Source organism: Bos indicus, chromosome 27 (genome assembly GCF_029378745.1).
Source record: "Bos indicus isolate NIAB-ARS_2022 breed Sahiwal x Tharparkar chromosome 27, NIAB-ARS_B.indTharparkar_mat_pri_1.0, whole genome shotgun sequence".
Classification (NCBI taxonomy): domain Eukaryota; kingdom Metazoa; phylum Chordata; class Mammalia; order Artiodactyla; family Bovidae; genus Bos; species Bos indicus.
The window spans coordinates 33,654,095-33,676,603 of record NC_091786.1 but is presented as its reverse complement, the minus strand read 5'-3'; the positions used below and the strand labels follow the sequence as shown (position 1 = coordinate 33,676,603).

General features: G+C 51.8%; 1 protein-coding gene across 13 annotated transcripts in view; it reads left to right on the top strand.

The window, feature by feature from the left end:
* Positions 1–3,536: 3,536 nt before the first annotated feature.
* FGFR1 (fibroblast growth factor receptor 1) overlaps positions 3,537–22,509 on the top strand; it is a 50,196-nt gene continuing 31,223 nt past the window's right edge. For 12 of the 13 annotated variants that reach the window (XM_019953280.2, XM_070781413.1, XM_070781412.1 and 9 more), the window contains exons 1-2: positions 3,537–3,744; positions 12,276–12,454. In XM_019953280.2, coding sequence (XP_019808839.1) covers positions 12,364–12,454 — 91 coding nt within the window. In that variant the 5' untranslated portion in view covers positions 3,537–3,744; positions 12,276–12,363. Of the gene's footprint in view, positions 3,745–3,894; positions 4,051–12,275; positions 12,455–22,509 lie in introns of those variants that run through there. The other variant, XM_070781403.1, reaches the window with a different exon arrangement.

Below are 22,509 nucleotides of genomic sequence, written 5' to 3'. Positions count from 1 at the left end.
TATGATAGTCACTGTTCTTTTACCTGCTGGTCCAATACAAAAACTAACTTGAAGGGAATTTCCTGGCAGTCCAGTGGTAAGGACCTGATGCATTCACTTCTAGGACCTGGGTTCCATCCCTGGTGGGGGAACTCAGGTCCTACAAGCCACACAGCACAGCCATAAAAGAAAAGAAATAACTTGGAGATACTTTCCTTAACCGTTGGGGTGGGAGGGGGTTGTCTTGTTCAGTTTTTGAGCTTCCACAACCTTGTGGGTTTCAGTGAGGTGAGGATGAGGGAATAGGCCCTACCAGTAACTTACACAGCAACTTTATTTATATCAAAAGTAACACTTTGTGTGCACTGAATTCCATTATTTTATTTGATTTTGGTGACAACCTTGTGAGGGGGCCCCAGCCAACTGAGGGAAAACATGTAAACAGGTCTTGATTTCTTTCAAATGCATGACTTATCCAAAATCAAACAGTTCTTAAGTAGTGGGCCAGAAAGAAGGTATCTATCATATCTAGGGTGGCACACTTCTCACCTGCAGGTGGTCCCCTACCTGACACCATGGGAGCGGCAGAAAAATATAAACTCTTTGCTCCTTCCTGGGACAGCCTGATCTCTCAAGTCTGAGCAGGTCCAAGAATTTATATTTTTCAGAACTTTTTGGGAGGACTGATGTCCATTTGGATCAGGGAACCACTAGATTATACCAGCCTGCAGAAGGACCCAGGGAAAAGGCCATTTTAGCTACTTTCCCTTGAGTTCCATGGAGTACTGGAGTGTGTGCTGGGTGGGCTTTGATCAATTTCCAAATCAACACCTCTTAGCTCCTTTCACTCTTTGCTTCTGAAACATTCGCTGCAGACTGAAGACTCCGGAGGCGGAGAATGGTGCTGCAGAACTGACAAGACTCAGCAGCCCTGGACCACAAAACCTAGGCCATATGTTTGGGAAAGTGAGATGGAAGCAAAGTGTCTGAGGAGCCATCAAACTTCTCATGAATAAAAGCAATTTGACTTTGCTCAGTAACTCTGTGGCAGGTCTTTATTTAATCCTCAACTGTATATGGAAAGTGCTATTGTTCCCCTTTTTGTTGTTCAGTGGCTAAGTCGTCTCTGACTCCTTGCAACCCCAAGCACAAGGGGCTTCCTGCTCCTTCGCTATCTTCCAGAGTTTGCTCAAACTCATGTCCACTGAGTCAGTGATGCCATCCTCTGTCGCCACTTTCTCCTCCCGTCTTCAATCTTTCCCAGCATCAGGGTCTTTTCCAACGAGTCAGCTCTTTGCATCAGGTGGCCAAAGTATTGGAGCTTCAGCATCAGTCCTTCCAATGAATGTTTAGGGTTGGTCTCTTGGGCTCCAAAATTACTGCAGATGGTGACTGCAGCCATGAAATCAAAAGATGCTTGCTCCTTGGAAGGAAAGTTATGACCAACCTCAGTTCAGTTGAGTTCAGTTGCTCAGTCATGTCCGACTCTTTGCGACCCCATGAATTGCAGCACACCAGGCCTCCCTGTCCATCATCAACTCCCGGAGTTCACTCAGATTCACATCCATCGAGTCAGTGATGCCATTCAGCCATCTCATCCTTTGTCATCCCCTTCTCTTCCTGCCCCCAACCCCTCCCAGCATCAGAGTCTTTTCCAATGAATCAACTCTTTGCATGAGGTGGCCAAAGTACTGGAGTTCCAGCTTCAGCATCATTCCCTCCAAAGAAATCCCAGGGCTGATCTCCTTCAGAATGAACTGGTTGGATCTCCTTGCAGTCCAAGGGACTCTCAAGAGTCTTCTCCAACACCACAGTTCAAAAGCATCAATTCTTCAGCGCTCAGCTTTCCTCACAGTGCAACCCTCACATCCATACATGACCACTGGAAAAACCATAGCCTTGACTAGACGGACCTTTGTTGGCAAAGTAATGTCTCTGCTTTTCAATGTGCTATCTAGGTTACTTTTCTTCCAAGGAGTAAGCATCTTTTTATTTCATGGCTGCAGTCACCATCTGCGGTGATTTTGGAGCCCAAAAAAATAAAGTCTGACACTGTTTCCACTGTTTGCCAATCTATTTCCCATGAAGTGATGGGACCAGATGCCATGATCTTCGTTTTCTGAATATTGAGCTTTAAGCCAACTTTTTCACTCTCCACTTTCACTTTCATCAAGAGACAGCACATTAAAAAGCAGAGACATTACTTTGCCAACAAAGATCCATCTAGTCAAAGCTATGGTTTTTTCAGTAGTCAAAGCTATGGTTTTTCCAGTAGTCATGTATGGATGTGAGAGTTGGACCATGAAGAAAGCTGAGCACCAAAGAATTGATACTTTTGAACTGTGGTGTTGGAGAAGACTCTTGAGAGTCCCTTGGACTGCAAGGAGATCCAGCCAGTCTATCCTGAAGGAAATCAATCCTGAATACTCACTGGAAGGACTGATGCTGAAGCTGAAGCTCCCATACTTTGGGCACCTGATGTGAAGAACTGAGTCATTGGAAAAGAGCCTGATGCTGGGAAAGATTGAAGGCAGGAGAAGGGGACGACAGAGGATGAGATGGTCGGATGGCATCACTGACTCGATGGACATGAGTTTGAGCAAGCTCGGGGAGTTGATGATGGATAGGGAAGCCTGGCGTGCTACAGTCCATGGGGTCGCAAAGAGTCGGACACGGCTGAGCAACTGAACTGAACTGACCTTTAGGATTGACTGGTTTGATCTCTTTGCTATCCCCTTTCACAGATGTGAAAACTGAGATACAGAACAAGAACATCGTTTCCCCAGGGCACACGGTCAGAGTCCATGTGCAACCTGAGGGCTTCAGGGTCTCATCTCCATCCCTCCAACTGCTCATCCGTCCATGGCCCGAAATTCGTGCGCCCTCCTGGAGGGGTACAGTTGGAGGGGCGGGCACGCGCGTCAAAGGAGGCCAGACAGACTGAGGCAAAGGAGCAGCGGATCGCCGGGCGGCTCAATCCGCTCCCCCCTTCTCGGGGGCCCTCGGTTCAGAACTACAAGGCCCAGCAGGCAGTGGCAGGGGGAGGAGGAGGAGGTGGGACCAGCGCGGGGTGGGAGTGAGAGAGGGAGCCCTCGCGCCTTGCCGGCGCATAGCGCTCGGAGCGCTCCTGCGGGCACTGGCGCGGCGGCCTCGCCTGTGGCGGCGGCGCGGCGCGGGAGCCCGAAGTCTGGTCCAGCCGCAGCGCGCGGAGGAGCCCGGGCTGTGCCCAGAGCTGGGCGGCGACGTCCGGACAGCCCCGAGACTCCGCTTAGCGCATTGCGGCGACCTCGCCTTCCCCGGCCGAGAGCGCGCGCCGCAGCTGGAAGAGCGGCGGAGCCCGTGGACTTTTCTCCGGTCCGAGGGGCGCCCCACCGGGCGCAGGGGACCAGGGCGGCAGTCGGGCACGCCGCGGCGCCGGGGCCCCCGCCGGGCGATGGAGTCCGGGCTGCCAGAAGCCTGAGGGCCGCCGCCCGGTGCTGGAGAGGGGGGGGCCACAGGGTCTGGAGACCCCGGGCGGCGGACGGGAGCCCTCCCCCCGCCCCGCCTCCGGGGCACCAGCTTCTGCTCCATTGTTCCCGCCCGGGCTGGAGGCGCCGAGCCCCGAGCGCCACCGGGAGTCGAGCGCCAGCCGCGGGGGCTCTCGCGGCCCCGCCAGGACCCGAGCGGAGCCCGGGGGCGGCGGGCCGGAGCCAGGGACGCGGACTCCCGCCCGCCCGCACGAGCCACGGCGGACTCTCCAGAGGCGGAACCGCAGCGCCGGGTGAGGTAAGAGCCGCGGCGCCCCCGGATCCGGGGCGGGCTCGGCGTCCCGGGCGGCCCCCCGGCGCCGGAGCCTCCCGGCTGCGCGCTCTCCCCGCCGCAGAGCAGTCGGATCCGGCGCCTCCCTCCGCTCGTTACCCGCCCCTCTCCACCCCCGGCTCCCTGCCCAGCGCCCGGCGCCCCCCTTTTGTCTCCCCTCCCTTCCCTCCGCTCGCGTCGCCTTCTGCGCCCCCTCCCCGCGCCCGTCCCGCCGCCCAACTTTTCCGCCAACTCGCGCTGGGGAGCTGGCGAGGCGGCGGCGGCGGCTCCGCGGTGAGTCCGGGGAGGGACAGGGCCCGGGGCCGAGGCGGCGGCGGTCCTGGGTTTCCTGGGCCTGGGGAGGCAGGCGGGGGTGGGCAGCGAGGTGGGGTGTGTGTGTGTGTTGCATTCCACACCATCTCCTTTTAGTCCACCCAAGGGGAGTCTCCCCGATCCAGCAGGTAGCTTTGGGTGGAACGCAAAGAAAAAGAAAAAATCTGGGGTCTTCCTAAATCCTTTTCCATCTCCGGGAAAGTCTGGGGTCACTGCAGCAGGCGGGTGGGCGGCTGGGGGCCTGAAGGGGGAAGGAAGTGGAGGGGTCGGTTCGCTTCTCTTCCAGTCGGTTTTAAAGGGGGGTGTCGTCACCAAATGGCTGAAGCTGCTTCAGCGAAGAGCGAGAAAGGAATTCCCTTTTTCCAGAGGCGCTGATCTCCGACTTAGTCCCTCTCTGAAAGGGTCGGAAGTTTGGGGAAGGGGAGGGCGCCCAGCGGGTGAGGTTAAGCCCCATTACAGGGTCGGGGGGAGGGGATTGGTCAGTTCCTATCTGGTTCGAGGAGGTGGGGGAAGGGATGAGGGTTTTGTCCGGTGCGGTTCGCTCGGCACCGATGCTTGTTGCTTCGCGGGCCCAGAACCCTCTGCCCCCTTCCCGCTCCCCTTTCCCGCTATGTTTGGGGTGAGGAGAAGAGAGGGGCTGAAACCTTCGTTTGCAGAGGAATTTATTAACGTTGTAGATGGAATCATTTAACCCAGATCCTATGAAAGCAGTCAGATGCCTCTGGTTGGGGAGCCGGGGGCTTGGGGAGCGGTGAAACCTGCATCTCTTGTCTGGACCCAGAGGCTTTGGCCCTGTTCAAAGTTTCCGCCGTGTCTCCCCCCACCTCACCACCACCACTCCCCCCGCCGCGCCCCATTTTCCAGATGTAGCCGCCGCATCTGGTTCCGTTTCACCCCACCCGGGTACACCGCAGCCGCTTGAACGTCCCTGTTCCTCCCTGCCCCCTCCCCCGGATCGAAACGGAGATCCTATAACTTGTCCTCATCACCTCGCTCTTTACGAGTTTTTCTTAAGACCTGGGGACGAGGCGCTGGGACTGGGGGAGAAAAGAAGTTACCCTGGATGCCAGGGTACTTAGGCTGTACTGGCGCTTTCAGGCTCGTGCGAGAAAGAAGCATCGCCGGCGAGAGGGCCGAGGTTTAGGGGGTGACAATATCTCATCGGATAAGTTGGCCTCTTTGGCCATCGGTCTGACCCAGAGCTGGCCCTGACAGAAGTTTCTGGAACCGGAGCATTGCAGTCTCCTCCCTTTTCAGTTAGAGCCGGAGCGGCGGGAGTGTCTGACCCTGTCCGGAGCCCGCCGCCGGGTCTCGGGCCGCCCGGCGGTGGCGTCACGCGTCCCCTTTTCCACCCTCCCTGGAGTGAGCCCGGGGCGCAGCGGCTTGGGCGTGGGAGGGGGGCCCGGGCTGTGGCTCCCTCGGTGTTTTGAAGGAGTTCTTTCTTTGGGCGGCCGCTCCCGGAGGCTAACGTGGGGAGTTTTACCAAGTCCGCGCCGGCCGCAGGTTTGAAAGGGGTTGGCCTGTTGAGGGTTTTTTGGTTCTGCCCTTTGAGGCAGGAAAGCGCTTTCTGGTTCCAAAGTTGCGAGAGGGTGGGGAGAGTTGGTCTCTCACCCTCTCCTCTCCAGCCTCTTTCAAATTGAAAACACTTCTCTGGTTTCCTCCTTTGGGCGGTCGTTCGGAGGCTGTAATGAAATCGCACTTTCTCTAGACATGGTAATTAAGGTGACTGTTTCCTCCGCAGATGGCGCTCTATCCTTTGCACCTCCGGCCCTGCGCTTTTTTTGGAAAACCGTCTAAATTGTACAACCTTAGCCTTGAGACTGTGGGGCAGAAAGTGGCCATTCCCCCCACCCCCACCCCAACTATTGGCCCGGGCTCCCAGTTTCCTCCCTGAGGCTTGTTTAAAAGCTAAGTAGCAGGGCCCCTTGGGACGTGCCTCTGTCTGGTTAATTACCCCCCGCCCCAAGCCTGGGTCATCAGCCTTCCTTCCAGTGACCCAGGGGGAGCCCTTGGTGGTGCTGGAGGGGAGACCCAGAGACCTTAGGGAGGATGGCCTGCCTCCCTAATGACTTGTTTACGTATTCTCCCCACCTCCCCCGCCCCCGCCCCCAGTTAGCTGGGAAGACCTCCAGGGCTGCTGCCGTGGACCGCCCCCCCCCCACCCCCCGAGGAATACAAGGTGTTTGGGGACTGGGAAGCTGCCGGGGGTCTCGGCTCCAGCCGGCGATGGTTGCATACTGCATCGGGTGAGGAGCTCGTTGAAATATCTGTTGCATTTATTCTTAGTCATAGCGGAGTGTCAGCTTTTTAATGAGGGTCATCCGGGTGAAGAGCCACTTGGACAGTGTGCGTGCCGCGCGCTGTCTGCTCTGACGGTGCCCGTACAAATGCGCGTTGGGGAGGCATTTTCACGAATGGGATTTGGGCCAGAGTGGGCACTGTTTTCTTTGGCTCCCAAGTAGACAGCCTTGGGTACTTCTTTTCCTTGGCTCCTGGCCATGGAGGATGTGAGAAAGTTCCGTTAGGCACCCTTAGAATAGCAAGTGAAGCCAAAAGCAGGAGAAGACACAGAGAAGGAGCCTGGAAGGTGCTATGGCCCCACCCCTCCTGGGGCAGAGGATCAGAACATCTCCAGATGTTCTCTCAGGTCTGGTCCAGCTTTGTTCCTGTGGACTCCAGAGGCCAGGAGGATGGAGTTGAGAATAGAGGGGGTAGCCTCCAGCCACCGAGAGCAGGCTGGGCTGCTTTGGCTTTTAGTTGTCTGCTTTTGGTTTGTTTGGGGGTGTTTGGGGAGTGTTTTTTGTTTGTTTTGGCCTGGAAAAAAAAAAAAAGAATCCTAAAATAAGAGATTTGCTCCTGTGAGCTTGGGCCTTTAGCGGCCTCTGAACACTTTCTTCAGGTCTCCATTTTTTAATCTCTCTCATCAAAATGGCCGTGGTTAAGAGCTTCCTAGGAAGGTTTCAGCCTGTTGCTGCAGGAGGAAAAGGAGCTACAGAGTAAGTGATTCAAACATCTTACTCTGAAAAGGCCTCACCTCACTGGAGAGGAGTTTTAATTTCCTCTTGGGAAATAGGTATTGCATTTGGCTTCCCAAGAGCTTTGTAAAAGGTCTGAGTCAACCCCAGGACTTGTTGGGAGTCCAGATGCAGAGCTTCAGAGAAGATTCTGGGGTTTCCAGAGAGGATTAAAAAGCCGACCTGGACTAAGAGAATTGCTTTTCCCCCTAAGGTTACATCTTCCTGAGATAGAAATCCCCTGCTCATCACCATTCCACTTGCAATTACAAGGAGCCACATTTGGGCTCCAAGAAAACAGCCCTCACCTGGGTGAACACCTCCAAGCGTCTGGTGGTCCACAAGCCATCCTTCTTCAGTGGCAAGTCTTCCTAGATTACGGTGGGACAGTTAGAGTTTCTCTTCTTATTACTCATTTCTTACATACCTCACTCCCAGGGACATCTGGGCACTTTTTTTTTTAACAAGGACTCAAAACTTTTAAATGAGCGTTTCTGTTGGACCCACTCATGTTTCGCAAGCCGAGCTGCGTGTGTTCTGTTGGGTGTTTGTGGAGTATTTGCCCTGCCACTCTCCGCCGGGAGTAGGGAATGCTCACTTTGGGGAAAAGCAACCATTTCTGTTAAGAAGTGTTATTCCCAACTAAAGGGATTAAAGTTTTGGCATTACTTCCTCAAGTCTGAGGAATCAAGATGTTTAGAAAATGTCCGGGTTGGTATGCTTTGTAATCGAGTTTGGCTGGCTAACAGGGACGCCTGACGATTTTCTCTGACGTTGTCAACCTCTTCTCTGCAAGCGCAGCTCTGTCAGTTTCTTTCCAATCGGCCCTTCTTTGTTTTGTTCATTTATTCATCCAGTTACCAAATGCAGCAGCATCCGCTCTGTAGGTGTTAGGTGCTAAGGGTGTTAGCAAGGAGTAAACCAATGCAGACCCTCCTCTATAGGAGCTTGCCACCCTATGATGGACGTTTTTGGAAATTCAGAGGATCCTCGAAAGGCCCAAGAAAGACTTGTGGAAGACGTGGCAGTTTGAGGTGGGGCTCAGAGAATGAGAGAGGAATGAGAGAGCGTGGCCTGCCAAGGATAGAGGAAGGGCAAAGAAGAAGCGCTTGGCAGGCCGTGGAAGTTACCCAGAGCTGTCCTGTCCCCTATAGAGTAACACAGGCCGCGTGGAATCTCAGAGTTTTCTAGTGGCCACATTTGAAAAGGGAACAGGTGAAGTGCATTTTCATTAGTTCACCTGGATGTCAATAATATATCTGATTTAGCCCAGTATATGTGAAACATTATCATTTGAACATGTAATCAGTATTTTTAAAAAATCATTGAGAGACTGTACATTCTAGTACGTACTTTTCATTTCCAACACATTCCGACTTGCACTGGCCACATTTTAAGGGTTCCATAGCCATGGGGGCCACACGGAACGGGACCCCAAGGTCTAGAGTATGGGGTTTGGAAAGACTGGAGAGGGAGAAATGGTTTTGCAAAGGCAGGAAGTTCATGTCCTCCGGTTGCCAATTACCAAAGTCCCCTGAGAGTGCTATCAAGGAGTGACTCAAAGCACAATGTTTATAGATAATTCCTTACATTTGATTAGTGTTTTCAAGAGGAGAGAGCAAGTCCTTTCACCCACGCTGCGGGTTTAAGGCTTGTCACCCCCTGTGGTGTAGGCAAGGCAACTATAATATTTCAGCTCCCTCTGATGACAAGTGGGAAAACCGAGATGTCACGTGTCCTCTCCCTGCCCCTCTTCCTTCTTTTTCCCCCTCCTCGCCCCCCCAGTGAGGACCTCTGCACCCAGAGCCAGAGCTGGGCTGCCAGTCCCAGGAGACGAAACTGCTGGAGAGAGGCTGATGGGGCCAGCTGCTGTGTGCACCTGCGGGGCTACAGGTCACATCTGTCAAGCAGTGGAGGAAGGAGACTGTCCCTAAGGGACTTAAAGAATTCCTTAATTAGTAGAATGGGAAGAAGGTGAGGTGAAGGGGGAGGGGACAGTCCCTAGGGTTCCAGACAGCGTGTGGACTAGTGGTCTGTGTCGCTGTGTTTTCCGCAGCAGGATGTGTACCCAACTTACCTTCTGGTTCCAGAAGGGGTTGCCCAGGGAGCTGGGTTTTCTGAACATCTTTTGTTTTACAGACTGGGGACTCAGTGCCCAGAAGGGGAGGAACGGAAGAGACTTTGCAGGGAAGCTGCCAGATTAGTTTGAAATGTGTTGATTGCAGAGCCGAAAAAGAGAGCGGCCAGCAGCCAGACCCCACCTGCCAGGAGGTGGCCAGGCTCTTGGGGGTTGGCAGGGGGGGTAGGCAGAGTGATCAAGTAGTGGTGGGACCTGCCTCCCTGCTACCTTTGAAAACCAGCTTTTTCATCTCAAGATGATACCACCCTTTCTCCTTGGGTACTAAAAATTCGTTCCTGACTCTGGCCATTCTAGGGGACTTATTGAGGTTCTTAGTCAGGTGTACCTTTCTCGGTGACTGCCCTGCATGCATTTGGTGTATCTTTGGGATGTAACGAGATGTGGAAGGTGGTTTCAGCATATTCTCTGGCCAGCATCACTTCTGTCCCTGGCTGGGGATCCGGCCTGTCCTGTGTCCTAGATGGTACCCCCAGGAGCTGCTTCCAAGGGTCTTTCTCTTGAGCCAAGAAGTTGAGAATCAAAGCTTCGCTTGTCGAGGAGCAACTAAGCCCGTGGGCCACTACTGAGCCCGCGTGCTGCAGCTGCTGAAGCCTCTGCACCTAGAGCTGTGTTCTGCAACAAAAGTGGCCACTGTAATGGAAGCTCACATACCGCACCTAGGGAGTGGCCCCCACTTGCTGCAACTAGAGAAAGCCCGAGTGCAGCAACAGAGACCCAGCACAGCCAAATGTAAAGTAAATCAATTAATAAATTGTTGGGGAAAAAAAGAAAGAAAACCCTTTCCCATTGCCAGAATCACCTGGGATCTGTCCTTATCTACATGGTTTCTGTAAGACACGGGGAATTACCCTCTGGAGAAAATAAGCTTTCATCCGGTAGAGCCAGTTTTGATCATGCCATTTTTTTATATATATTTATTTGTATTTATTTATTTGGCTGTGCCAAATAAATAAATTAGTTGCAGCATGCAGTTCTTTTTTTTTTTCTATCTGTGTCGGATCTTAGCTGTGGCTCGTTGTAGCGCACAGGCTTCTTTGCTCTTCAGCATGTGGGATCTTAGTTCCCTGACCAGGGATCAAACCCAGGTCCCTTGCTTTGGAAGTCAGATTCTTAACCACTGCACCACCAGGGAAGTCCCCATGCAAATTCTTAATTGCAGCATATGAGATCTAGTTCCCAGACCTGGGATTGAACCCAGGTCCCCTGCATTGGGAGCATGGGTCTTAGCCACTGGACCACCAGGGAAGTCCCTGATCATCCCCACTGTATTCTGAAAGCCCAGGTGATGGAGACCTCATGCTCTTGCCTCCCCTCTTGCCCACCCTGGGCAAAGCACTTAACCTCTTTGAGTCTCAGTTTCCCCATTGCTTAAAGGGCAATAATAATTCCCACCCTCCCCGAAGTTCATAGTGAAGAAGAGCTGAAGTTTTATAGTTTAAAATCGTACATAGTCCACACTTGGCATGGGTTTTAGGTACAGTAAATACTTACTCGATTCTGTCTCGTCTAGTCCTTTTCCTAAATTCAGAAAAACAGAAATGTTTACTTCTCGTTTGATTTGAAATCATTAAAACATTTCAGGAAAGCCTTGGGAGGGACGCAGGCACCGCCTGCGTCTTCCGCGCTGGCAGGCACTTGAGAACGAGGCCAGGAATCCAGGGGTTTTTCTGCCAGCCGGGACTGACTCACTCACAAGGGGCCCTGTCTGGCTCCGGGGAGGCCAGGCTGAAGCACCACATGAGGACATGTTCCGGGGAAGTGGATTCTCTGAATAACTCGGATGGTTCCCTGGAGTATTTAGGACAAAAGCCACCTGGAGGACTGAGAGGGTCATCCCCTTGCAGCCCAAATGGTGCCCAGAAGGGTTATCACTTAGGAAAGGTTGAGCAGCAAAGACCATTATCCTGAAGACCCTGGAGGACTGTTTTACATGTTGCTGCTCTAGACATGAGAAGGACTTCCTAGGTGGCTCACACAGTAAAGAATCTGCCTGCAATGTGGAAGACCTGGGTTCGATCCCTGGGTTAGGGAGATTCCCCTGGAGGAGGAAATGGCAACCCACTCCACTGTTCTTGCCTGGAGAATCCCATGGACAGAGGAGCCTGGCGGGCTACAGTTCATGGGGTCGCAAAGAGTCGGACGTGACTGAGTGACTAACACTTTCAGACAGGAGAAGGATAAAGGGCCGAAGTCCCTGCCTTTCACTGGGGTTGGCATGAGCCATCTTTGAGTCAGGCCTTGCAAGAAACCTTCTTCTACACGACCTTTCCCCATGTCTGGATCCATTTCTGCTGGACGACTGCTGTCACCTCTCGGTCTCAGGGATAACTGGGCTCCCCATCTCACGGCTCCCCACTTGGAAGCCTTGTTTAAGTAGCTGGTGAGAGTTGTGTTGTCTCCATGAGGGAAAGCTGCTGGAATCCTAGAGGTCCCCATGATGGGTCCAGTTTTGGAGACAAAAAGAAAGCACCCTGGAGATGGCTTATTTCAGCTTCCTTGCCGTGTGGGTTCAGAGAGGGTCAGCATCTCACGTGGCTCTCAGTCTGGGGACTTATTCTATGATTCCTCATCTCTCTTCACCCCTCACAAGGGTTGGTGTGCCCTAGAGGGAATGAAGACTTATCCTGGAAGAGGTCACATTCATACCCCTGGGCCCCCTCTGGGAGACTTTCCTGAGGCTGTTCGCTTTCCCAGCACAATCGATCGTGGGGCTCATCATGCCTTGGGGAGCTTGATGACAATTTTCCCAATATGGGAAACAGTCCACACTCAGTAAATAGTTGTTGGAGTGAATTAAAGCCCTCCTTGGTCTAATTAAGGCTTCTAACCTCCAGTTCAGCGTTGGGGCAGGACAACAATTCCCTTCTTTGTGTCTGAAGGAGTAAGAGATTGCTTTGGGCACCTTCTGGGCAGGGTGGTCGTGTGACAGGTTTCCCTCTTTTTTTTCTCCTTGCAGTGTGGGAGACCCCCCACCCCACCATTCAGACCCTCCTAACTTGGGGTTTTGTTTTTTTTTTTTTCCTTTTCCCCAGAGTCAGCTTGCAAAGGAGGATCGAGCCCACGGCGGAGTCTCCATGGAGGTGTGGAGCCTGGTCACCAACCTCTAACCGCAGAACTGGGATGTGGAGCCGGAAGTGTCTCCTCTTCTGGGCCGTGCTGGTCACAGCCACGCTCTGCACTGCCAAGCCGGCCCCGACCTTGCCGGAGCAAGGTAAGGCGCAGGCAGAGGTCCAGCGCGGGCACACGGCCCTCAGCAGCAGGGTGGGCCAGGCCGGATGTGATGTGCTCAGCCAGGCAGATTCCATCCCAGGGGGCCTGCAGGAGAAACCCCTGAGCTGGCTGGGGCCTGCCAGTAAATGCAGCCAGCTTCATCAGAGGTTGGGTTGTAAAGGCCGACGACATCCATCTGCCAGAGGTGACATGCTCAGGGTGGGTCTGTGCTTTTCTTCTCTTGAAAAAAGAGCTGGTTGGAACCCAAGAGCCAGTTCCCTAAGCTGGATGGTGTCTAAAGTGGGGGCTGGGCGGTGCCGTTGGGTGTGGTGACCTGTGAATTTGGATTTAGAACTTGGATGGTCTACAGAGGATGTGGAGGGATGCGGGAGCTTCATACAGACCTCTGGCTTCTAGAAATCGTTCCCAAGACATGTCTTTTATGAGGGTTGGCCATCATGGCCACATGCCTGCTATTCTGTCTGTCTTGACCATGTCTCACAAGCCCTGTTGGGAGGCTTGGTAAGAGGTTTGCTTCGGATAAACTGCTGGAGGGATTTCAAAGAGATTTTGAAGAGCACTGCGGGACGAGGGTGCTGGTAGAGACCTGTAGTTTACTGGGAACTCAGGGGGATTTTTAGTAACAGGAAAGATTTGCCCCCACTGCTGATGGCATTTTTCCGGACTTGTGAAAATACCTCGTGGAGATTACAGGTACGGCACACCTGGCAGCTTTTGAAGGTCTTTGAGAACTAATATTTGGGCATTTCTGCTGCCAAGAGGTAGTGTGGCTTATGACTCAGCAGCTGATGACAGAAGCAGAGGAGGTTGGCAGGCACTGGGTGAAGGGCTCAGGCATGCGTGTGACATGGTGACTGCGTGTCAAGGGCCACCAGTCTCACTCGCAGGACCTGCGTGAGTGACAGATGAAGAGTGAGCGTGTTTATCCCCTTGTAGGGTGATGGAGAAGGAGGCAGAAGGGTGAAGGGGGCTTTCTAGAAGCTGGAGCAAGCAGGCTGGAGCAAGCAGGTACCTGTTGCATTCAATGACAGAACTGAAGGCAGGGCCTGACCTGGAACATATTGGAGACCCTAAGTGGGGCAGAGGGGGCCATCCTACCCACAGGGAGTTCACCATCAGGTAGAGGGTGACAGGTACAAAGACAGCTAAATTCAAGGTGGACCGTGTTTAGACCACACAGCAGAGTTATAACAAAGTGCAGTGGGAATGCCAGGGAAGCGGGGCAGCAGAGAGCTTCTGAAATGGTCCAGAGGGATGGGCAGGGGCTGGGAAGGAAATTCGGGGTGTTCCAGGTGGAACAGCATGAGGGGGTGCTGGGCAGGATGTATAAAGCGTTCTGAGAATGACTCACCTGATGCATAGGTAGTTGGAGGACATCATGCCTGGAAAAATTGGACTGAGTTAGCGAATGGAAGCCTTAATCCCCTGCAGAGGAAACTGTACTTAAATGGGTAAATACTGGGAGTCTTGAAAAATCTTGAGCAGAAAGTGACATGATCCAGCTTTCAGATTTTCAAGCATTTGGGTTTGGACGAATGGGAGGAAGAAGTCAGACAGACCTAGGTTCCAGTCGTGCTCCACCGCTTAATAGCAGCGTTACGTGCTTTGACAAATGACTCAAACACACTAAGCCTTAGCTTGCTTATCTTTAAAATGGGGAGAATGACACAGGATGCAGTGAGATAATCCACATAAAGCATTTGCTGGTAAAGCATGGATTAGTTATGACTGCTGCCGCCACTGTTGCCAGAGAGATGAGTTACTTTTATTTTTTGGCTGCAGCACGCGGGCGCCTTTCTAGTTGTGGCAGGCTTAGTTGCCGCATGGCTTGTGGGAACTTAGTTCCTCAACCCAGGATTGAACCCATGTCCCCTGCATTCATTGAAAGGCAAATTCTTAACCAGTGAAGCACCAGGGAAGTCCCCAGAGGCGAGTTACTTTAACAGTTGTTTTTGCATGTCTAGCTGGAAAAAGGGAGTGAACTAGGGTTGAGGGTTGTAAAGGAAGGAAAAACAGCAGAGATACTATAGAAATAAAACCTATAGGCTTCAGTAGGTTCAGAGACACAGATAGAGAAAGAGAAGTCATATTAGACTCTTTGCAACCCCATGGACTATAGCCCACCAGGCTCCTCCGTCCCTGGGATTTTCCAGGCAAGGGTAGGGCCACCCTGGAGTGGGTGGCCATTCCCTTCTCCAGGGGATCTTCCCAACCCAGGGATCGAACCCAGGTCTCCTGCGTTGCAGGCAGATGCTTTACGGTCTGAGCCACCAGGGAAGCCTCAGAGACAGACAAGGCGAGTGTAAAGGAGGTGAGTCAGGATGGGAGGTTTGTGAGGAGCAGGTAGAAATTGGGGTCAGCCACAGCAATGGGCAGCCATGAAGAGGGGTGGGTTAGGTTTGAGGATATGAGTTTACGCTCAACCCCAAAGTTGTTTTTTTTTTTTTTTTTCCACTTTCTCTAACAAACCCTTTTGCAGCCTGGGAATGAAGGGTAGAGAAACTGAATAGTAAGCATCTCGAGCCTGGGCTCCGGTAAACAGAAAAGGAATGTCCAAGGGTCCAAGGATAAGGAGTGGAGGGCAGGGGGAAAGAGTCCTTGAAGCTTCTGGCTGTGTCCAGACTGGGAGAGGAAGCTGGGGGCGGGTGGGGGCGGGGGGTTGTGCGCTGGAAGTCTTGGTCAGGACGAAGTCCCTGCTCCCCTGAACAGGAGGGAGGGGGTGGGAGAGGGGGCTGTTAGGAGGCGATGTGGCGGTGATGAAGGAAGGAATAGTGCCATGTTTTAAAAAAATTCAGCTTAACTGAGGTATCACTTACATTCTGTAAAATGCACTGATCGTAAGTGTAGAGCTCGGTGTGTTTGATAAATATAGTATTATCCCACGTAACTACACCCTCAGTTAAAAAGACATGAAACATTTTCATCATCCCCAAACCTTGCCTCGTGCCCCCTTTGCAGTCCACTGGGCTCGGGCAATGGCAGATCTACTTGGTGTCACTGCAGGTTAATTTTGCCTACTTTAGAATTTCTCATAATGAAATTACCTGGTGAATGTGTATCCCTTCACTTGGTGGTGGCCATTTGGGCTGTTCACACTTTGGGCTGTTATTACTAAAACTGCTGTGAGCATTCGTGTATGTTATGTTCATGTACTATGGGCATGAAGTTTCCCCTGGACTGCCCTGGTTTGGATTTTGGCTCCGTTTCTTACCGACTGTTGCCTGTTGACTGTCCCTCTCCGCCACTCTGCAATATTTATTGGTAATGAACATCTACTCCAGAGATCCTTGTGAATATCAGATGTGAATGTCTGCAAAGCTCTCAGAACCCTGGCTGGACATAGTCAATGAACCGTATGTGGGAGCTGTGGGTACCTTTTCCGGGGAAGCATCAGGTGATAAGGGGCTTGCTTCATGGCCACGCTTGGAACACCTTAGGATGCAGAAGTAGGAAATCCACTCGTCTTGATGGGCATCGGGTCCCTGCTTGGTTGAGTCAGCCCCTCCCCATGATTATCCATCCTGAGCTTAGTGATGGCAGACCACAGCCCCCACTGTCTGAAACCCTAAGGGGAAATCTCTCTCTGTGCTTTGTAAACTATAAGGTATCTCATAAATGTAAAGTATTACTGCTGGTTGTTGAATGACAATGCCGCTCTTGTCCTCAGAAAAGACTGGACTGTATAAAAAAGGTTTGCCCAAAAGTTTAAGACAAACTACCTCAAACCCTGCTCCCACTGACTGAGAGCTTTTCCCCTTCAGAGAGGCTTTGCTGTGAGTGAGAGTGGTGAGTGTGTGTGTGTCTTGAGAGCCCCTCCCCCAGTCTGCAAATGCTCCTCGGGGAGTGGGGAGGGCCTGGAGTTTCTGGCTGTCCTTGGAAAGTTGATTTAATAAGGGTTCCAGGAAAACCAGCCTCCCTCCTTCTCCCCCTCTCCTTTCCCTTCTCTTTAAGGTTTGGGATCTTAAAGAGGCTGAGCTGGTTTCAGACCAGGCTTTGTGGGGGAGTGGTAGGGGGAGACCGAAGCGGGCTCATGGGCCAAGGAGTAAGAATGCCCCTTTAAAAAGATAAGCACTGGCTTGAAAGACACTTTGAGCTTGAAGAGGCTTGTTTCTATGTATTTTTCTCTCTTTTAGAATAAGACTTGGAGAAAAGCAAGTGGACGAATCCAAAACCGCTTGCAAGACCACTTGTCACATAGCTGGGGTGGGGGTCCTGCCCTTTTTTCAAAGCAATAACCTGGGCTGAAACCCCCAGACCCCATGGTGGAGGGCACAACATGAGTCTCAAAATACTTGCCTACATGCTCAGAAACCTGCAACTAATAAATGGTTTAGTGGCTGGGGTTTTACAGCTCCTCCCACCTACCCAGATTTGAAGGAGTCTGGTGGCCGGTTGAAGGGGGAGAGGTTACCCTTAATGGAAAAGCCGCACGTTTCCATTTCTGGCTGCAAGCCCCCTGGAAGCCGGGCGCCACAAAGCGAGGCTTTGTCTTTGTGTGCTGCAGAAACCTGGGCCCGTGGGGGAGGCAGCGAGTGGTGCAGGAGACATCACCCCAGCTTCAAGTCCAGTCCCAGGCCCTGGCCGCCCCAGGCAACTCCCCAGGGGTTCCCCCAGCTCTGCTGGGCCCAAAGCGGTATGCATTTCAACCTGGCTACAGGCGGCAGCTCCAGATCAGTACCAGAAGGCATCTCACTGCTGTCCTCCTACAGGCCGTGGCCCCACTGGCTGCAGCTGATCAGCAGGGCCAGAGGACCGGTGTCCGCTGGGCCAGTGTATCCAGTGGCTATCCCATCCCATCCCCCATATCAGATCGTTTTGCAAAAAGAACCTGTTTGCTTCGGATTCACATGGGGTGGGGGGCGTTGAAGGGAAGCTTCTTCTCCCCGGTGCTGGAAGGCGGGTGGCATTCCGTGGAGCAGAGGGCGGCGATGCGGGGCGAGCCACTGGCAAACAAGGCTGGAGGATCTCAGGACCTGGGAATCTGCGGGGCGCCGGGCTACCCCCGCTTTCCCAGACGATCTCTGTCCCCCACCCAGGAGGGGCGGCTCCTGTACCCCGAGAAGGGTGCGTGAGCAAGTGTTCTGGAGCGGAGCTTTGTGGAGGGTGGGGGTCGGGAGAGGCTTTGAGGGAGGCGGGGAGGGCTCACATGTCCGCCTGACCACGCCGGGCAGAGCCACCCCAGGGCCGTGCTCTTGGCTCTGGCTCCTGCATTGCTGCACCATTAGCTTCACTGATTTTCCACTCTGGCTCTGCCGGCCAGCTCCCCCCTGAAGCCAGGGAGGAGGAATTTCTCAGGGAAGAACAAATGGCTGTCCAGAGCCCTGGCCCGGGGTAGGGGGAAGGGAGGGATCCCACACTGAGAAGCAGGCTGGGCTGCTGTCCCCCCTGGCTTCTGTGACCGCCGCCCACCTGGAGTTGAGGGGGGTGGGCAGGGACCAGAGGGAGAGAGAGGACCAGGGATGCCCCTGGGGAGGTGAGTGATGGCTCATGTCTGGGGCGGTGATAGACGGCCTTGGGAGAAGTGGGTTCTGGGGAGTCGTGCTCCGGGAGGGTGAGGTCCAGGGTCAGAGAGCCTGACCGGCAGCTGCGCCCTGTTTTCGCAGGGCCTCGGTCCTCGGGGGCCTCTGGGGGCTCCAGCTCACCCTGTGGACACCACCTTTGCCTCTTGCCTCCTGAAAGCCTGGCAGCGGGACAGCTGTTTCCCTGCTGACCGGGAAAGTCCAGCTGCTTCTGGCACTGCTGATCTCCCGGATTCAGCTGCCCGGGCCTCCCTATTTGTCCTGGAGAAAAGGCACTTCCACGCACTTCCCTTCCTTCTGCCCACCCTCTCCCCGACCTGCGCCCCCCAAGTGATTCAGCTGCAAGCCAACTGCTCAACATGGGCTCTTAAGGCCAGGAGGAAGTCCCACCCTGTTTCTTCTTAGGAGAAACTGCCTGGACTTGGGCTGCTCCTGAACTTGAAGGCTTGCTTTGACTCACAGCTGGTGATGGCCAAGTAAGCAGGGGACGATGGCTCAGTGCCCCCAGGGCAGGCTGGTTGTGGCTCCTTCCCTGAGCCCCCCTGTCCTGTTCTTGGTTCACACTGACCCTCGTTGCCCCCCTTGCCAAACGAGGTGCCCCCTGCCTTCATTTAAAGGCTTTCTCTTTACAAACGGGAAAGCTCAGGATGGGGCTGTATCCACTCAGTTCCACGCACTGAGAACCATCGCCCGGGTGGAGCTGGAAACGCAGTGCTCCTTCCCGAGCCCACGTGTTGTGGCATGGCCAAGCCTCCTGGGACAGGTTGTGTAAAAAAAGGAGGTGAGTGTTGGCGTGAATGTGGTTGTGTTTCCCGGGCCCTAATGTGTAGGCGTGTTGAGCCTCAAGTGGGTGAGAGGGTCAAGGAGTTCGGTGAAGACTGGACATTAGTGGTCATGAGTTTGGGCAGGGAAAGAGATGAAAAACCATCAGTGCTAAAGCTTCACATACTTGATCAACAACGAAAGTTGAACTGAAGCCTTTATCCCTTCCTCTGTGTTCTCCAGGGTTAAAAACTAGCCTCTGGCTAATGGTCTCTTTGCCATTTGTTTACTGATCACATTTTCTTCCTTTCTCCTTCCCTTCCCGCCATCCCTCCTTCCTTCCCACCCAATCACCTTCCTTCCTTCCCTCTCTACCATCCATTCATCCATCTGACCAAACAAGGCTTCCCTCTTTTTTGTTTAATACAGCACGCACATGCAATTATAACCATTGTTTATCCTGGTCCTTTAGCGGAAGTGTTCATCCCTAGCCTTTCCTGCTTTCACTCTGTCGTTTCTACTCCTAGCTTAAGGTGTAACTTAAGGGCCATCTCCCGATTGAAGCCCTCCTCTGTTTCCAAATAAATCACTTTTTTTTCTCTCTCCTTTTTGTGTAGCATTCAATCTAGCACTGACTTTCCCCTGCCTTACATTATTTAATATATGGCTGTTTCCTTCACCAGAGCAAAGTTCTGGGCAATTAGAAAGAATGTTTTTATTGCTCTTTTAAACCAGGGATATTTGGGGGACTTCCTTGGTGGTCCAGTGGTTAGGATTTTGCCTTCCAATGCAGGGGGTGGGTGTTTGATCCCTGGTCGTGGAGCTAAGATCCCGTATGCCACACAGCCAAAACACCAAAACATAAAACAGACTCAATTTTGTAACAGATTCAAAAAAGACTTTAAAAATGGTCCACATCAAAAAAAAAAGGAATATTTCATTATAGAAAATTTAGAAAATATAGGCTTGCACAGAGAAAAACTTATATACCCACCATCCGAAAAGAATCACTGTTAACAACGAATCTATTTCTTTAGTTTTTTTCTACATTTATACAACGTGACTTTTCAAACAGGTAATTTTTACATTATATACTAGTGTGTAACATAAGCAGGTACTTATTGCCTTGCAGAGATGTTTCCATCATGCTCAAGTAACTACACAGAAGTATAGATGTACAAGATTTATTTATTCATGCAGTCCTCACTATTGGGCACTTAAGCTATTTTCAACAGTTTGCACTTAAGTGAACATACTTTCACAAATAAAATTTGTCCATGTATCCAAAGATTTTAGATACATTCTAAAATCTTTTCAATACATTCTAAAAGTTGTGATTTAGTTCAGTTCAGTTCAGTCCCTCAGTCGTGTTCGACTCTTTGTGACCCCATGAATCGCAGCACGCCAGGCCTCCCTATCCATCACCAACTCCCGGAGTTCACTCAGACTTATGTCCATCGAGTCGGTGATGCCATCCAGCCATCTCATCCTCTGGCGTCCCCTTCTCCTCCTGCCCCCAATCCCTCCCAGCATCAGAGTCTTTTCCAATGAGTCAACTCTTCGCAAGAGGTGGCCAAAGTACTGGAGTTTCAGCTTCAGCATCATTCCTTCCAAAGAACACCCAGGACTGATCTTTAGGATGGACTGGTTGGATCTCCTTGCAGTCCAAGGGACTCTCAAGAGTCTTCTCCAACACCACAGTTCAAAAGCACCAATTCTTTGGGACTCAGCTTTCTTCACAGTCCAACTCTCACATCCATACATGACCACTGGAAAAACCATAGCCTTGACTAGATGGACCTTTGTTGGCAAAGTAATGTCTCTGCTTTTCAATATGCTATCTAGGTTGGTCATAACTTTCCTTCCAAGGAGTAAGCGTCTTTTCATTTCATGGCTGCAATTTTGGAGCCCCAAAAAATAAAGTGTGACACTGTTTCCATTGTTTCCCCATCTATTTGCCATGAAGTGATGGGACCGGATGCCATGATCTTCGTTTTCTGAATGTTGAGCTTTAAGCCAACTTTTTCACTCTCCTCTTTCTCTTTCCTCAAGAGGCTTTTTACTTCCTCTTAACTTTCTGCTATAACGGTGGTATCATCTGCATATCTGAGGTTATTGATATTTCTCCTGGCAGTCTTGATTCCAGCTTGTGTTTCTTCCAGTCCAGCGTTTCTCATGATGTACTCTGCATATAAGTTAAATAGGCAGGGTGACAATATACAGCCTTGACGTACTCCTTTTCCTGTTTGGAACCAGTCTGTTGTTCCATGTCCAGTTCTAACTGTTGCTTCCTGACCTGCATACAGGTTTCTCAAGAGGCAGGTCAGGTGGTCTGGTATTCCCATCTCTTTCAGAATTTTCCACAGTTTATTGTGATCCACACAGTCAAAGGCTTTGGCATAGTCAATAAAGCAGAAATAGATGTTTTTCTGGAACTCTCTTGCTTTTCTGATGATCCAGTGGATGTTGGCAATTTGATCTCTGGATTCCTCTGCCTTTTCTAAAACCAGCTTGGACATCTGGAAGTTCATGGTTCACGTATTGCTGAAGCCTGGCTTGGAGAATTTTGAGTATTACTTTACTAGCATATGACATGAGTGCAATTGTGCTGTAGTTTGAGCATTCTTTGGTATTGCCTTTCTTTGGGATTGGACTGAAAACTGACCTTTTCCAAAAAGTTGTGATTACATAGTACCAAACTGCCCCAGAAAGGTGATAACCAGTTAAGATCTTTAAAAATTGTAATTAATACTGTTTATTACATTTTCACATTCTGCATCCTTTACATATTTTTACCTCTACACCAGTCCCTTGCCCATAGGTTTTATTTCCATAATCAGATGAGGAAACTGAGGTTCAGGGAGTAACTTATCTAAAGTCATGGAGTTGATGGGCCTAGAAAAGGGACTAGCAGCCCACTCCAGTATTCTTGCATGGAGGACCCATGGACGGAAGAGCCTGGCGGGGCCACAGTCCACAGTCTCAAAGAGCCAGACACTACTGAGCTGCTAACACACACAGCTGATGAGAGGGGAAAGTGGAATTCAGGCTCAGGTAGGTCTGACTCCAGTAAATTTTTTTCCAGTGTACGACAACTCTATCAAATTGGGTTTCTCCCCAGAATTCAGGCAGACCAGCGTTACAATTTAAATGCTGCTAGGTTGGTCGCTTTTGTCTCACAGGAAGTAGGCGTCACCTCCCTTTCTGGGGTGGGACATACATGTGTGTGATTGGGGTAAGGCTGCTTACCTTGTGCCATTTCTTGTGGGACATTCTTCCGCTCTTGACTGTGAGGCTGTGCATTGCTCATAGGTCTGTGAGCCGCCCCAGTCAAAGTGGTTCCCTAGCCTAGAATAACCAATGGAACAAAAACAGCCTCTCCCAGTGTAGCTGAGACCTCCTACCTGGCGAAGGTCTGGGATTAGAGGTCTCTAAAAGCGTCAGAGTCCACACCTTGAGTTTTCCTTGTTGGTCGCACTTGTTTTGAATATAGTGTGTTGTCTGGACATGAAACCACCTGGAGTGCTTCTAAAACGGTCCAACAGTGTCTGATAGATGAGAATAAACATGGCTAGAAGGCTCAGCAGGCCTGAGCTCTAGTGTCCTTTTGAGGCTACCAGTATTTGTGTGCATGTGTGCTAAGTCGCTTCAGTTGTGTCTTTGCAATCCCATGAGCCCGCCAGGCTCCTCTGTCCATGGGGATTCTCCAGGCCAGAGTACTGGAGTGGGTTGCTATGCCTTCCTCCAGGGGATC